We start from the raw sequence: 17193 nt of genomic DNA, 5'->3' as shown, positions 1-17193 counted from the left end.
CGTCAGACAAAAAGCTAACTAAAATTCACTGAGTATCTGAACTGGGTACAACAATCTACTGATATGCCGGGCATACTCGTACGTTTGCCGCTCAAAGTACGCTTTCATGGTATAGTATCTGTACTGAGTGTTTCAGAGTCAGATTTGAACGTGCTATGAGATTTTTGAGTGTAGAATAGGATCCGAGTGCTGGTGGGAACTCGACTTCACTTCAGATCTTTTAGTAAGGCAACGAGCGCGGACCGGAATACAACTCCCAGCGCCGGGAAACTCGAGGAAAAGTCTCAGAAATCGAGGCAAGAACACAACTCGCAAATCTATACACATCTCCCTTCTGGCTTTTCTTTTTAAAAATAACTTCGGCCTTAGCGGAAAGTATCTTTAGATACTCACTACTTGGCTACTAGTCACTCGATTTTCCACACGCTCCTCGGCTGATTGTAGTCCACACGGATTCGGGAGAAAAATTCCATCCTGCAACCAACTGGTTCCCGTCTAATCCATCTTCAAACAAATTAGTTTTTCTGGTGAATCATTGGCAGTTTTTCCGAAAATATCTTGAGTATAACAAGTTGACGTCGAAGATACAAAATCAAGTGAAAAGAACTTTTAACGGTTACCAGATTGTGTTCTAGTGAATTTTCATTATCGGTGGGCATTGTCCGGAAATCGAGTGAAGGGAGAAGTGGAAAATAAAGAGCAGAGAAAGCTGAAAAGCGCTAGGAAAGTGATAAGCAACAACGGCATATTGTGAAAGAATGATAAAGTGCTGATAGCGAATTTTATATTGTTATTAACTTGCTGCTGCCAAGTTTCTGTGAATTTAGTTTGTTTGTTCCGGTTCAGTCGCAGATTCAAGAGGAAAGTTCCTTTGTGCATAATTCACCAGATTTTGTACGTTTGTTACAAATTCGATCGAATCGTCCTCAGTCGCCAAAGTATCTATTTATAAATTAGAAGAAAAAGTCATTCAGATTTCGCGATGAGTATGAAAAAGAACGGAGCTGCATCCGCGGTGCAGTATGAGTTTCCTGACAAACGCAAGGAAACCTTCAAGGAGATGATTTACAATCAGGAGACAGGGTCGATTTTGGGACGTACAGGAGCAGAATGGGGTAAGTCGTGACGCTGGATTAACCGTAAAAACACATAGTAAAGACCGAGTAATGATAAGATCATCCCTTGAACTGGTGGGGCTTCAATATGGTTCTAATTATTCATACATTCCATGATGATAACGCTCTGCGATAGTATGCCCTTGGCTGCGTTTCAGTACATCAAGTTACAATTAAGCAAAAACAGCAAAGTCGGGGGTTTAGTCACGTTATAATCTCTGTAATCAGCAAACAACTTGGTCACCAGCTCACTAACTCCGTGGAATGGTAGTGCGGCCCACTGGAATTAACAGCAATAATTATAATGTTGTACACTAGACTCATATTTTCGGTGTGATTGTAGGGGATGTATCTGTGAGATACAATCCGTTTGTATAGCATTGAGAAGTTGAGTCTTTCCCCTGGAGTTTGAACTGATTTGCTAATGGAAAGAATGCAATTTTAATGCGGGAAACGACACAGACTTTGCTGATGTCGTCAAAAGCTGCTTTTAAAACTTGAATAATGAATTATGTCTCTCTTCGGTCTTCTGAAGTTTTTGCTCTAAATCGTGTCATGTCCATCTTTTTTTTTTGATGGAAAATGATAGAAAAATTAATGCTTTTTAGGACGAATCACTGTATGTAGGCTTTGTGCTTGTTTGTGCCTATTTCACAGGCTCCTGGACGAGAGGACTGGAGATAGCTACGAGGGCGATTACGTAAATGTATAGGTCTGCCATGAATCATGAAAAATATGGTTGACATTTTGATGTTAGACCTCCCTCTATTCTGCAGAAATTCTTGTTTTAGAGGACTTTGTCCTTTGGACGTATCATTTCACTTCCTTGAGAGTTGAGGATGCCATAATTGTCAAGCTTCACCTTTCGGAATAATGCTCCTTTACTTTTTGTGGAGAGTGGTTTAAGCCTCAAGCAAGATTGTCCGTAGCTGCCTAACCTAGCTGATCTAGATGATCTGCTTCATCAAACCGATTGATTAGAGATGTCCCAGCAATCACATTAATCTCAACCCACTGGATACCAATGGAAACTTCCTTCCTTCTGTCAGCCTCATACCTATGACAATGGTCTGTTTCCTACGGCCAGTTATCATACCTTGGACAATTCGAATCATCTAATCAAAGCAGTATGTGTACTGTCTACAAAAGCGTCCGTGCTCTATAAGTACGGTGGAAGTTTGTTGCCCCCGTGCAACACTATCCCACAATTCCAATTCGCAAACCGTCCCAAACATTCAGTCGAGCATGCACTGCTCGTACTCAAATCGGACGTCCTCCTCGGTCTCAACCGGAACGCTCCGACCATAGCCTGTCTCCTCGACATAAAGAAAGCTTTCGACTCCGTATGGCAATACGGACTCGCGTATAAGCTTTCTGAAGTCCTCCAGTTCCATCCGCACCTCTGTAAGCTAATTCTTAGCTTTCTTGATGGGCGGAAATCCCAAGTCCAACTCCGAGAACACCTCTCCTCCCCATATTCTAGCCCGGCTGGAATCCCTCAGGGGTCAGTCCTCTCCGCTACCCTCTTTTCCCTGTTTACCGCAGACCTTCCCAAACCAACTCCACACCCAAATCCAATCCGAATCCTTCAATACGCGGATGATCTCATCCTCTACACCTCCACCAGAAACATCCCTGCCGGTGAAGCCCGCCTGAATTCCTATTTGGACGAGCTCTACCGGTACTTCACCCGCTGGAAACTGTCCCTGAACCCACAAAAATGCGAAACCATCGTATTCCATGGTACCGCTAAGATGACGCCAAAAATGAGGAACGACATTTCAACCCTATCCCTAAAAATCCACAACGACACCATCCCAACTGTCAAGGAAGTCACCTACCTTGGGGTGACAATTAACTCCCGCCTATCCCACGTCCCACATATCACGAAGGCACTGAACCGTGCAACAGGTGCCTTCAAATCCCTCTACCCAATCCTAAAATACACCAGTCCAACTCCTCAGAAAGTCAAGCTGTTTTGCTATAAACAGCTTATCCGTCCCCTCCTCGTTTTCGGCTTCATCTTCTGGTCCGACACTTCCCCTCACCAAATGGAACGAATCCGCCTCAAAGAGCGCAGAATCCTCCGCCATTGTACCAACATCTACAAGAACGAAGACCGCTCCAAATACATCTCCAACCAGATCCTCTACGACTCCTCTCAAACGCCCCGCTTCGACGCAGTACTAGCCCGTCACGCCCTCAAATTCCTGGAAAAATCCAGATCCCACCCAAATCCACTCATCTCCCAGGCCATGCAGATCGAGATCGTCGAAGAGAATCTTCTACGAACTCATCTGTTCCCACAAATCCTCGTATCTCTCCAAGCCCGTAACCTTCTTTTTGACCCCGGCGGTAGAGTAATCTTCTACAACGGTAATTACTCCTCATCCCAGTTTATAAAACCTACCCATCCTTAGCGCCACTCCTAGCTTCCTTTCCCAAACCCCTCCCGCATGCCCCCCATCCCATCCCACATCCTAGTTCCTTCCTCGCCCGTCCGCTTTTATAAAAAATTTAGCTAATGGAGGTTTTTTTCGACTTTTCCTCCAGAATACATATCAGATATTTTTTCCATTTATTCTTTAGTGATAAGTTAGTTTAAGCCATAGATTATACCTTAGATTAAGCTAGGCTGTTAAGGTAGTACTTAAGTTAGGTTAATTTAGCATTGTATTTTTATAGGATAGAATAAAAATGTTTGTTTTCGCATGTTTGTTTTCGCCCCCGTGCAACACTGACCGCCAAGTAGTCCGCTTCCAACTCATAACAGTGGAAGCCTCCGCAAGAAGAGCTAGAACCGTCGTTTTTCTAGCAGATCGCGACCATTTTGCACCAATCTAACCTTCATCAGTTGATCTAATAACTGCTGACCCAAGTTCAATGCTTCCACGTTCAAAGGATCTCTGTTCGAAAGTTCGGTTCTTCCTAGCATCTAACTCAACAAATCCGCTAGTAATCCGTTCGTCGCCCATAGAGTCCATGATACCAAAAAGCGCCTTGCTCAACTTTCCAATGCCATCAAAAAAAAGACCGTCTCCCCCGCCGGGAAATTTCTGCAACTACGTGGGGGAGTCGCTTCCTTCCGATCTCTTCCGCTCCCAGCCATCAACGTACCCCCCGTCCCCACCGCTGTGCACACAATTCGCTTGCATCCCTAGGGATGTTCGCCACCATTTGCCACGATTGGTTGTCATCCTCTGGCTGGATTTTCGTCAGGATAGACCATCGAGACACGAAAAAAATACACCCGCCCTACCTCCTCAAACAAGGCACCAGTAGGGTCCACTCCCTTCATCTGCAACAGCCCACCGTGAGCAAACGTCCACCACCACGTAGACACCAGTGCACACACAATCATTCTACCGCCGCCTGATTTAGAACTAACAAATTCTACTCTTGATTTTATAACTTACATATTCCCTATTCCCTATCCTATTTCTATCTCGAGCTTATCACTAAAAGTAATTTAGAACTCGGAACCATTATCTGAGGAGACAAAATATCACGATTAGGATTTCCTAGGATTAACCACCCCAAATACCGCTTTTGCTGCCAATCCTCTCGCTAGCCTTCTCCAGGAAACCGCCCGGGCACCTCGCTTTTGCATTCCTATGTATTAAAGATTCTTACTCTATTCACGTGGACCCTTCTCAATTTTCGCTTCAGAATAGATATATTCTCAGGTGAGTGGACATGGATAACTTTATACGGCCCTCGGAGAATCGAATCGAATCCTGAAGAGGACACTATCACCGACATGTACCTGAATGAGATTCACCCGCTTATCGTATCCCTTCTTTGACACCTCCTTTGCATGCTTGTACGCAACTTGCAGTCTCCTACAGAGCTGCCTATGATATAGCTGGTCATTGTAAACAGGCTCAGGGGTTCTTTTAAGGCTGCTTAGTATGTCTGAGAAGAACCCGAAACACCCATTGGGCACAATCCAGAGTGAGGTGTGTTGTTATAAGCGTGAGCCGCCGTCCTGGGATACTCATCCCAGTCCCGAGACGCATTATCGACAAAACATCGCAAATAGTTCCCCAGGGTCGTATGTTGTCTTTCTATAGCATTAGACTGCGAATGATAGGCCATTGTTTGCAATTTTTTGACACTCAAGAATTTGCACAAAGATTTAAAGACTTCGCCTGTGGAATTCGTTCCTTAATCCATGGCAATACTCCGTGGTAAAGAGTATCTACTAATTATCTCATTAAACAACGTCTTAGCCACTGTGCTAGCTTCCTAATCAGGAATTGCCGCGAAATCCGCGAATCTCGTCAAGTCATCGACTATGGAAAGTATGTATTTGTTTCCTTCCAAGTCTATAAATATTTTCTCAAAGGGCCGGTCTGATACCGCGGTAACCACCATCGGCATGCTTGTTTGACAAGAGTTCTTATTCTTTTAGCATTTCATATGCTTGGCCATATAACGCCGCACATGCCTCTTCATCCCGCTCCACCTAAAGAACCTCTCGAATCATGGTAGTCTCTAAGAACTAGCCGCACTTCTTCTGGAATGCTTATTTCCTATACTTCCGATCTCTCTAGAACCCCAGGTCGCTTCTCCTCCCCATCTTCCGGCAACTTATTAGGTTGTTGCAAATGAAATGTCGGATTTTTCAATGAAGTGAAGTTAGTTATGATTTTAATGTTTAAAACTGCCGCAAGGTGACTCTGGTGGTAATTGAGTATAAATAGTCGTTCGTTCGATCAAGGAGTCATTTCAGTTTCAATCGTCATTGAAGTTCCAAGTAAAACTCAAAGAAAAAAGCATGGAAGGGAGTCAAAAACGTCTACTTTTTCTATATGAATTTAAACTTGGTCACAACGCAGCGGAGGCAACCAGAAACATTTGCAGAGCATTTGGAGCTGACGCAGCAAACGAACGAACGACACAGCGGTGGTTCGAAAAATTCCGATCAGGCGACATGACCCTCCAAAGTGAACCTCGTGGACACCCAGGACCATCGATCGACAACGACGAGTTGCGTTTGATAGTGGAATCTGATCCCCGATCATCGATTCGTGACATTGCAGAGAAAATAGGCGTACACTATTCGACAGTATCTCGGCACTTACAACAGCTTGGAAAGGTGAAGAAGCTTGATAAGTGGGTTCCGCATGAACTCAACGAGCAAAACATGGCGCTGCGAATGGAAATATCCAGTTCTCTACTTAACCGCAACAGGAACAACCCCTTTTTGCGCAGAATAGTGACATGCGATGAAAAGTCGATATTGTACGACAACCGTCGCAGATCAGCGCAATGGCTAGATGCCGATCAGCCTCCACAACACATGCCAAAACCGAGCCTTCACCCGAAGAAGGTAATGGTAACTGTTTGGTGGTCTGCATCTGGAATTATTCATTATTCGTTTTTGGAGCGTGGTGAAACAATTAATGCAGAGAAACATTGTGCCCAACTTGATGAAATGCACGAGAAATTACGTGTTCAGCGGCCTAGATTGGTCAACAGAGATGGAGTGATACTGCTCCATGATAACGTCCGACCTCATGTTTCCAGAATGACGGTCCAAAAATTAAATGAATTACGATATGAGACTCTTCCTCATCCACCATATTCACCCGACCTCTCGCCAACCGACTACCACTTTTTTAAGCATTTGGATCACTTTTTGGCGGGGAAACAATTCAGCAATGAAGTAGCTGTCAAAAGTGCCTTTGAAGAATTTCTCAGCTCTAGAAACCCAGGCTTTTACGAAACTGGAATAAATGCCCTTGTATCTCGTTGGGAGAAGTGCATTGAAGCTGCTGGTTCTTATTTTGACTAATAAAATTAATTTTCATAAAAGTTATAGTTTTTTGAAATTTTACTCAAATATCCGACATTTCATTTGCAGTTCCCTTGATCCTCTGCCGCTATCCGGCTCTTTGACCGCGTTACTATTAAGCAACCTAACCCGGGTACTCCTGGGTTTTCTCTTGCTGAATCGCTTTCCTCAGAGCATCCGCAGTCCCTATCATACGGGCAGGCTTATACAGTAATTCGTAGTCTTACTCAGACAATTTTTGCTGAAGGCGAAGCATCCGACCAGGTCGTCCTCAGCTTTTAACGTCCCCTTCAACGGTTTGTTATCCGCGAACATCTTAAATTGCCTTCCCAAAAGATAGCGACAGTGATTTTTGGTCGCGCACGTCAAGGCCAACAGTTCTCGTTCCGAAGTTGAGTAATTTTTTTCCGCCAGGATCACCATTCGACTCGCGTATTGCACCGAACGCCCCTCTTGCTCTAATACTGCACCCACAGTATCGCCACTAGCATCCGTCACCAGAGTAAACTCCATATCAAATTGAGGATACCCCAGGGCGGGCGGCGAGACCGCCAGAAAGCTTTCTCGCATCGCTCATCCCATTAAAATCTCACGCTCTGCTTCACAAGTTGATTAATGGGAGCTGCAATTTTTGCGAATCCGGGTATAAACCTTCGGTAATAATTGGTCAATCCAAGGAATGACTTTATCTGCTTGGGGCTCTTCGGCTGCGGAAAATATCTGACTTTTTCAGTTAGTCTCGGATCCGGCTTAATTCCATCCTCTCTACAAACGTGCCCCAAATAAGTCACCTTCCTCCGCAGGAACTGGCACTTGGCTGGCTGCAATTTCAAATTAACTTCCCGGAATCATTGAAATATCTCATTTAACTTTCGGTTGTGCTCACCCAGATTTTTGGCAAACACAACCACATCGTCTAAGTATTCAAAGCATTTTATACCCTATAAACCTGACAAAAGTTGATTCACCAACGAGTAAAAGAAAGCAGGCGTAATGTCTTAAACTGCAGGTGTTGGTATAAAAAACTGAATGCAGTTTTACCCCTATCTTCCTTATCGATAAGAACCTGATGATACCCTTCCGCTAAATCAAGTATAGAAAAATACCTTGAATTCCCAACCTCATACAAGATATCATTAATCCGTGGTAGTGGGTATGACAGAGGGGCCAACTTAGTGTTCAAGTCCCGGAAATCTACACATCGACAAAAAGTTCTTCCCCCGCTCTTGAGCTGCTTCTTCGGTACCAGAATGAATGGGAAGTTGTACAGTATTTGTTAACACGTCCAGGATTCGTCCACTACCATACTCTACATAAGCGGCGGTAGTACCTCGCTCTGTGGATAACTTGAGTAGTATTCAAAACAATAGAATTTGTACCTATCGGTACCTCTATTTTCCTGCTTTCTAGCATTTTGCCCATCCAGAATGCCAGGGTTTTTCCCACTCCTTTGCGGCTCAGGGCATCTTGTATCTCTGTGTGCGATGTGTTGTCGAATGCTCCTTCGATGTCCAAAAACAAACACAGTGCTATTCCTTTTCTTTCTACAGCATGCCGTAGTACATCCTTCAGCTGATACAGAGCAGTTTCAGTTGATCGTCCTGCCCGGTAAGCATGTTGACACCATTTTGAGTACTAACGATGTTAGGCAAGTCGGTCTGAAAGGTTTAGGGTGAAAATGATCTTTTTTGCCCGTTATCGGAATAAAGACCACCGCCTCCATGCTCCATATCCCAGGGCTATGCTATCCCTTACCACCCTCAGAAGAGACTCTAAGATTATATCTAGGCCTCCTTGGATTAGCGGTGGGAAGATGCCATCTTTTCCCGGTGATTCAGTGGTATAAAAGTTCCCACTGCCCACCTTACCCTAGCTTCCGAGCATACCTCTTATGCTAGTTTCTACTTCTTCTTCCTTCCGCTTTTATGCGTTGTTGGTGTGGCGGCCAGAATGTTGTCGCCTACCGCCGTGGGGTAGGACCCTGGGAGATGAGTTCTGAGAAGCAGGTATACTCTGTCGTTCCCATTCCAGGTAAATGTCGCATATTCCTTCTTCAAACAGACAGAAGCTATTGCTCCCTCTGCTTGCTTCTGTGATGTGTTCGATCCCTTCACAGAATTCTCTGAAGCTGTTCTATTTTGCTTCCCTGATCGCGTTGCAGTCAGTGCATTTTTGCACCTCGACCAGTCCCCAGTTTGTTTTGCCCGATTGAAGAGTTTTCATACCTCTGTTATAATTCTGGCTAGCTTCCTATTCCAACAGGGTACATGCCTTGATGACTTAACTGTCTTAGCCTGACAGCTGGCCTCACATGCGTCAATGACAACTTTGCTGAGGTTTTCTACCACTGTTTCTAGTTCCAGTTCGCTCCTGATATCACCGTTCGCTTGAAGGTGAGCCATGTTGTTGCTCAGGTGCGTTGCATAGGAATCCCAAATCTGTTCTCCTGGCATTCCTTATTATTCTTTTTATTTCGGAGTTGCCCTCAAAGTCGAATCTGATTATTCTGTTATCAGACATAGAGCACTCATCTAATACCCTTCATTTCCTGACCAGCCTGTTCATTAGAGTATTTCCTTGAGTTATGTCTAGTACCTCTTCTCTAGTGCTGGTCACAAATATTTGAGTGTTCCCTAAGTTATATGTTTCTAACTTGTAGCTAAGAATAAATTCAAGAAGGTACTCACCTCTTCTATTGGTGTCGCTGCTCCTCCTGGTTTCCATAATAGTAGAGATTAGATAGCCACAAGTTCCCCGGTCAAAAACTCTGAAAGACATACATATTTTAAATTATGTTTAACAATTATACAAGCTCTTGGTTTTTCACAAGAGGACTCCCAAATTACCTGTATGCAATCTCCTTGCAGACCGCGAATCTGCTTCCGGCACACCCAGGACTCTTGAGCCAGGACTATTCCAATGTTCTCCTTGGAACTTGCCTTTGCAATTACCGCAGATGCAGCTTTTGCATGGTGGGGGTTTATCTGGGCTATCTTAGTGTCAGCCATTCGCTCCGTCATTGTTTGGAGCTCTTCTCCATTGTCGGAGTAATACCCTCCTCCTACGACATGGCCCTTTCCTGCGTGTCGCTGTCTACCTAGTCCTAGAAGATTTAAGTCTAGATCGTCCAGCTTCTACTCTTCACTAGGCAGCAGATCTACTTCCCTTGCGGATCCAATCCTTTTCGCCTCAATGGCTTCCGAGAGTTTTTCGAGGACCTCAGTATGCTTTTCACCCGGTGTCTCCTCCGAGGTCTCTTTCCTCGGTTTTTCCCTGCGCACGTGCACAGATATGTGGCCAAGTCGGTAGTTGATATGGCAACTCCGACGTTAGATTGCCTCCAGGGATTGGTCATCCTCCCCGATCTGAGGAGTCTACCCTTACCCTCCACATTGCTTCTCAAGACGCTCTATAATCGCGTATGCAGATCCTCATTCTGAGCGATTTGAAGGCCCATGAGATCTTTCGTCTCTATTGCTGCAGCTTTTGGAGGAAACACTGTCACCATGTGTACTCCTGGTATATCATCCCCAGCACATGTCGTTAGTTCTGCTCCTTGTCAGCCTGGCAATTTAGGAACTATAGTCGTAAGCCACTTTGCAGTGTCCCCCATCGTCCACCAGTATGTGACCTGCTCGAAAACGCACCCCGTTGATTATAAGTTTCGCAGTCCATCCCTTGTAAATCTGCCTGACGCCAACGTCGTTGATAGTTTCCTGCTCCTCACGAGTGAGTATTCGCTCGGGAAACATTTTTGGCCCTTGCCCTTGACCGCACTAGCATAGCTAATGGCGGGTTTCCTGATTCCTGCCTTCACCCCTGACCTGCCCGGGTGCAGGTTTGAATTTTTTCAGGAGCATTCCCTTCATGCGGGTTAATTTCCGGTACATTTCCGGACATGTCTCCTTCCTGAAGTCTGATATATTGCTCCCAGACGTCCTTCTTGTCCCTGCTTTTTGGGCAGTGGTCCTTGTTGGTTGTTGCCCTCACAGTATACCAAAGTTGACCTTGGATCTACTGCTTCACGTCACAACTTCTTGAGTGTAATGTGCCTCCGTCTGATTAACCAGATTGTGCCCGATATTTAATGTGGAAGTTAATTTCCCTGTGCCTTCCTTTTATGCTTTAACTAATATTATAGTTTGTGCATCCATCGGCACTCCCCTAGTTCACCTCATCTGCAGTGTGAGTGATAACATAGCTGCATCCTAGCCTGGCGCTTTTGTCCTGCACTCGTTCCAACGAAAGCAACCCCAATGAAACCATGCCTGCTGCAAGTAATGCTGCCTAGTAAGAAATACCAAAATTGCTATAGGCACTCAGAGGCAACAGGCAATGAGCCGGAATTATTTTTTTTCGATCCTAGCAATTTATAAGCATTTCCACGGCGATGCATATAAAAACATTCATCTCACCACTCCAGCTATGAGTAACTGCAGAGTAACTGCATTGGATGAACTAACACCCAACACACAACTAAAACAGATGCCTGTTTTGTGAAACTTGCATTTATCGCCTCTTTTGAGCCGAGAAGCTCGAATATTTCATCATAAACCACAGTCGTCAATAGGAGACCTTATACCAAGCGTCCGCCCATCGTCCGTTACCAACCAAAGAGTCCTTTCCCAAAGCCATTTGTTGATGGTTAGAAGCCTCATCTCCAACAGGATCCCACCTCAATGTTTTCTACTTAGCAGATAGGACAATAGGAGGCTGAGTCTCCTGGCATCTTTTTTATCATCATAATCAACGGCGCAACAACCGGTATCCGGCCTAGGCCTGCCTTAATAAGGAACTCCAAACATCCCGGTGTTTTCGCCGACATCCAACAATTCGATATCCCTAAAACCTGTCTGCCATCCTGGCCTACGCCAGCGTTCCATCTCAGCCAGGGTCTGCATCGTCTTCTTTTTCTACCATAGATATTGCCCGTATAGCCTTTTCTGGCTGGATCATCCTCATTCATACGGAGAAAATTACCCTCCCAACGCAGCTTGTTGAGCCGGATTTTATCCATAACCTGACGATCATGGTATCGCTTATAGGTTTCATCTTTATGTAGGCTACGGAATCGTCCATCCTTATGTTGGGGGTCAAAAATTCTTCGGAGGATTCTTCTCTCGAACGTGGCCAAAAGTTGGAAATTTTTCTTGCTAAGAATCCTAATCTGTCTCCGAGGAATACATGAGGACTGGCAAGATCATAGTCCTGTACAGTAAGAGTTTTGACCCTATGGTGAGACGTTTTAATCGGAACAGTTTTTATAAGCTGGATAGGCTCTGTTGGCTGCCAACAATCGTGCGCGAATTTCATCATCGTAGTTGTTATCGGTTGTGATTTTCGACCCCAGATAGGAGTAATTATTAACGGTCTCAAAGTTGTATTCTCCTAACCTTATTCTTCCTGTTTGACCAGTACGGTTTGATGTGGTTGGTTGGTTGGTTTTCGATGCTGACGTTCCCACCAAATACTTTGTCTTGCCTTCATTGATGTGCAGCCCAAGATCTCGCGTCGCCTGCTCGATCAGGATGAAGGCGGTTTGTACGTCTCGGGTGGTTCTTCCAATGATGTCGATATCGTCAACATAGGCCAGTAGTTGGGTGGACTTAAAGAAGATCGTACCTCTTGCATTTACCTCAGCATCACGGATCACTTTCTCGAGGACCAGGTTAAAGAGGACACATGATAGGGCATCCGCTTGTCGTAGACCGTTGTTGATATCGAATGGTCTTGAGAGTGATCCTGCTGTTTTTATCTGGCATCGCACATTGGTCAGGGTCAGCCTAGTCAGTCTTACCAATTTCGTCGGGATACCGAATTCTCTCATGGCCGTGTAGAGTTTTACCTTGGCTATGCTATCATAGGCGGCTTTAAAGTCAATGAATGGATGGTGCAACTGTTGTCCATATTCCAACAGTTTTCCATCGCTTGCCGCACAGAGAAAATCTGATCTGTTGCTGATTTGCCTGGAGTGAAGCCCCTTTGGTATGGGCGAATGATGTTCTGGGCATATGGGGCTATCCGGCCTAGCAAGATAGAGGAGAATATCTTATAGATGGTACTCAGCAACGTGATACCTCTATAATTGCTGCACTGCTGCATCATCAAAGAGCTCTGGCCAACTTATCATTCCGAAGCGAATATTTCCGGGAAGAAGGTCATCAACTGTTCCCCTTGTCTTTCACTTCGAATATGCCCCCACGAATCCCAGTCAAACCGACGACCTCAAAGTTGCTCGGCGATCCAATAGGCCGTTTTTAGCTTGTAATCACAAATAGAAGGACTATATCTAGGAAGGCCAAAAACGGTTTATAGTGTCTTTTTCCTCTCTCTTGGTCTACCTTGCAACGCATCGAAATGCGATACTTCACTTATCATAAATCATCAGAGGAGAAATATAAGCTCCCCCCATACAAGAGCCTAATGACGCATTATCTTCTATAGCACAACCCCAGGTGCATATTCCTGTACCTGTACATGCTAACGTTTAACCAGTGGCAAGAACTGCTTCTTTCATCGAAGGAGAGGTCCCACTCTTTTGAGTGAAACCACATCAGAGCCTTGATGGACAGGTTCCATTAGGTCACTCGACACCAGAATAGATTCAATCACAATAATCGATTTTCTAGAAAGTGTATGTTAAATTTTATATAGACCATCACAACAAACGTGCTTTTAAGCTGATTGTATAAGCATCATTTGTACTCCCCCCTCCCACTTCCAGCACTCAGGTCATCTTAAATAAATTACATTCGTGTTCGCTTCAGGTAAATGTGAATTCCTCCGTACATGTATCCATCAAACAAACCTGTAACCAAACACCACCACCTGTAAACCTTTCGAACTTTACATTTGAGTGGATTGTAAAAAGGGGATCGTAAAGAATCACCTAAATTCTGCATGACTTGTAGAAAATACAATTTCATGAGTCAACAGCATATTCACTTTGAAATTTATCACTTCCAACTTTCTATTCCGCACTTTACGTAGGCACGAGAATCCCATCGATTTAAATTGAATGTATTGTGCACACATCTCAATTTACCCGAAAACGCCAGTTCGCAGAAAAGAAAATCAGGACTTTCCTCCCAATAAGGACGTCCTTTAAGATGCTCAACGAACGAAATTTGCACGGCACCGTACCATCTTTCGAGCCCCTCGAATAACAAAAATTGGGTAAACGTAGGAATTCCCAGTGTCATTGCTCATAAATAAGCTTGACTGGGGGAGTAATAGTAGCAAGGATCTACGCAGGCTAGAATACAAATGGTCACATCTATGAGGACCACAAACAATAAATCTCATCATAAATGATAAACGATTCACTTTAAGCTTCCTCCAACCCCCACTTCAACTACATTTTTGCTCCTACACGTGCAGGACTCACTTTCATAAAACCTTACGACCATAGCCTGCTAATTTCAGGACAACATAATATCAATAAACTCCCCAGACTGTGGTAAACGAGCACCGAAATTAGACGCTTTTATTTATTCTGTTTGATGCCATTTTAACTGAAATTTTCGGAAAGGACCACTTTGGAAATGGACCCGGGTAAATACAATAATGTAGAGAGATTGAAGTGTGAAGTGTGCTATATTTAATGTCCTCGCTTCTGGATAAAAAGACAAGGATATCAATTTTCTTATTTTCCTTGGTTTTCTTCTGTTGCTGAAATCAGAAATAACATCACGTTTGAAATCCTTGGAAAAGCTGCAGGAAAATTGAATGTACAGTAAATAGCCATCGGGGGACACACACATAAAACACTTAGAGGTCAGTTACCCAAACAAGGAGCACTGAGTGAAATTGAACTGGAAACGAATTATAAAGTAAGCATTTGGGGGTGAATTTTTGAGGAAAAAAAATTTAGCGAAACAACCCTACAACTCTTCCAAATCAGTAACGTAGCCCTCTCCTCCCCTCTCTTTACATCTCCTCACCAAAGTTCATTTTGTCTAAGTTGAAAATATCAGGTTGTATATAATAACGCAAAAGATAAATCGAGCCTTCCATTTTTGCTAACCACAAAAGCCAACCCTCGTGGGAAGACCTCTCGTTGTCATGGGGGTAGGTAGGTAACAGTGGCCGCTGCGAGGAGCCCAATTAGCACTTTGATGCGCCGTTTCGATAGCCGTTTTGATGTTGTTATGGGAGCCGGGAGGCAGAGTCCAGCCGGCTCGGATCTTCAGAGCCAGCCCGTAACATTCACGAAAGAAAGCAGCTCTCCCACTCTGTAGCTAGAAATCTCTCTGAGGTCCCCAAAGAATGGTCTACCCAGTGTCCGCAGCCTGACTCTAGCCAGAGCTGGGCAATCACAGAGAAAGTGCATGAGGGTTTCCCTTCCTTCTCCGCAGCTTCGGCAATGTGAGTTGTAGGGTATGCCGAGCCTAGCGGCATGGTCCCCTTTGGGCCAGTGCCCCGTGCAGACCGCCGTAATCTTGAATGTTGTCATACTACAACTATTTATGCACCACCAAGATATGCTTTCTTGAAACTTGCAATAGAAGCACCTTCAAGTCCCCATAGTTTAACTCGGATCCCCAATAGAGTGCAGATATCTGCTCTAGATATGCCTTCATCTAGTCCCTTTATTAAGTGGACATTCCATATTTTTGCAAATGCAATTCGTCACTGATCTTCTGGATTTCTATTTAAATCTTAGGAACTTGGTGGTAAAACCGACCATCCCCGCTCATGCCAGACAATTTCAATTCCAATATGGGATCCCCTTTATGATTTGTCTTGCGAAAGCGTCAATCTTGCCCATCTCAGATATTTCTAGCTTCAACATTTGGCCTCTCAACAGTACCTGCAGTATGTTTCAGCAACAGCTCTTTAGTGTTTCGGATGGGGATCGATTTTGAGCTATGATGGCCTATCCACATATTTTCTATAATATGAATATTTATCGCTCCTTTCGGACTTCGAACTTCACTGGTGTGACGAGGTTTCCTCAACACCGCACCGGCAGAAACTCGATCCCCTCGTGTTTGATTTCTCTGAAAGTAACCGCACTTGGAGGTACAGAAGTTCCCATGTCCCCATCCATGAAAGGTCTCATCTCATTACCCAAAGCATTCGTCTGTTTTCCACTTAACACCATCACTGATTTGCGGTGTCCGGTTTACATAAATTCGATCAATCAAACTAACGTCAAGTCAGTTCCGTTCACGTCTCTGGCTTCCCTTTCTTCCGCCCGTTCCGTAAAAGTTGCAAGAGAGGTTGATGGAATTCACTCTAGGAATTCCGCCACTGTATGCATTATCCTCCACGCGCAGTTCTTTTGTGGGAAAGCGCACCGAAGGTGCTACAACTTACTCCATATTGTGTGAGTCCAAGACCATCATTGTCCTTCGCTCTGAAAATGGAAATGATGCTCCATATGGTGACTTCTCCTCAGACTCTGTTAGTCCAATGCGACTACCAAGCTGAATTATCGCTCTGACATTTTACCATCCTTGGAGGAAACTCCCACGGCAGCAGTCAACATTGGAGCTGCAGCTTGTTCATACGTCCTCTTCTTTCCCGCCTTCGTGTCCGCATTCCTATTGGAGGAACCAGGTTCATTTAGATCTTTCTTGCTGATTTGATCAACTCCCGGCACACCGGTCCTAATCCCCGCGGGACGCGTCGATGTAAACCCTGATGCGGAGTACAATAAAGTGTTGCTCACCACAGATGTTTACGCTTCTTGCGCGCATAGCTACTGACAGAAGAGTCTGGTGCGTCTAGTGAGGTCTCACCGGGGTTACTAGTTTATTCCCATCTTCCGTCGAAGATTCCGCATCCTTGCGGCCGGTTTCTCCAGACATTAGCGTAGCCAGTGGTCACCATCTTCGCTTTCTTCCGCAGGCAGGATTCAGCCTGTAGTCCCCCCTCCTAAGTGACTCAAGTTCCCCTCTGCCGCACTTTCCTCTCCTTCCTTTCTTGTGGAGCTGGCAGCATTACTCCGCTAGGAGAACGTTTTTCTCTTGATCTTGTTGAAACTGGGCGAAAAAATCATGTGAATTACTAGTTAATTTGGTCGTTCCGTCGCTGAATTCACTTCTCAACACGTACAGAAAATCAATATTTAGGTCCTGACAATCCTTTGCAAATCATCCTATAATTGCTACTCATTTTTCAGTGATTCCCACCTTGCCGCTCTTCGGAGTTATGTGTCCTTTTGAAGTAGATTCATTCTTCTTTTCTCGCACAGGCAGCGCACCTAACTTGCCAAATGAGCAATCGTGACCATTCCTGCAACAACACACGTTGCTTCGCCTGAGGTTTGAC

General features: G+C 44.7%; 1 protein-coding gene across 1 annotated transcript in view; it reads left to right on the top strand.

Moving 5' to 3' along the window:
* The first annotated feature begins 201 nt into the window (after positions 1-201).
* LOC119651069 (sodium/potassium-transporting ATPase subunit beta-1) overlaps positions 202-17193 on the top strand; it is a 119535-nt gene continuing 102543 nt past the window's right edge. Inside the window, exon 1 of the mRNA XM_038054406.1 lies at positions 202-1115. Within this exon, the coding sequence (XP_037910334.1) occupies positions 983-1115 (133 nt within the window). The 5' untranslated portion in view covers positions 202-982. The remainder of the gene's footprint in view (positions 1116-17193) is intronic.

The sequence above is a fragment of the Hermetia illucens genome, chromosome 3 (genome assembly GCF_905115235.1).
Source record: "Hermetia illucens chromosome 3, iHerIll2.2.curated.20191125, whole genome shotgun sequence".
In the NCBI taxonomy this organism is placed as follows: Eukaryota; Metazoa; Arthropoda; class Insecta; order Diptera; family Stratiomyidae; genus Hermetia; species Hermetia illucens.
Note: the sequence above shows the minus strand (reverse complement) of the source record. Positions and strands in the feature narration are given on the sequence as shown.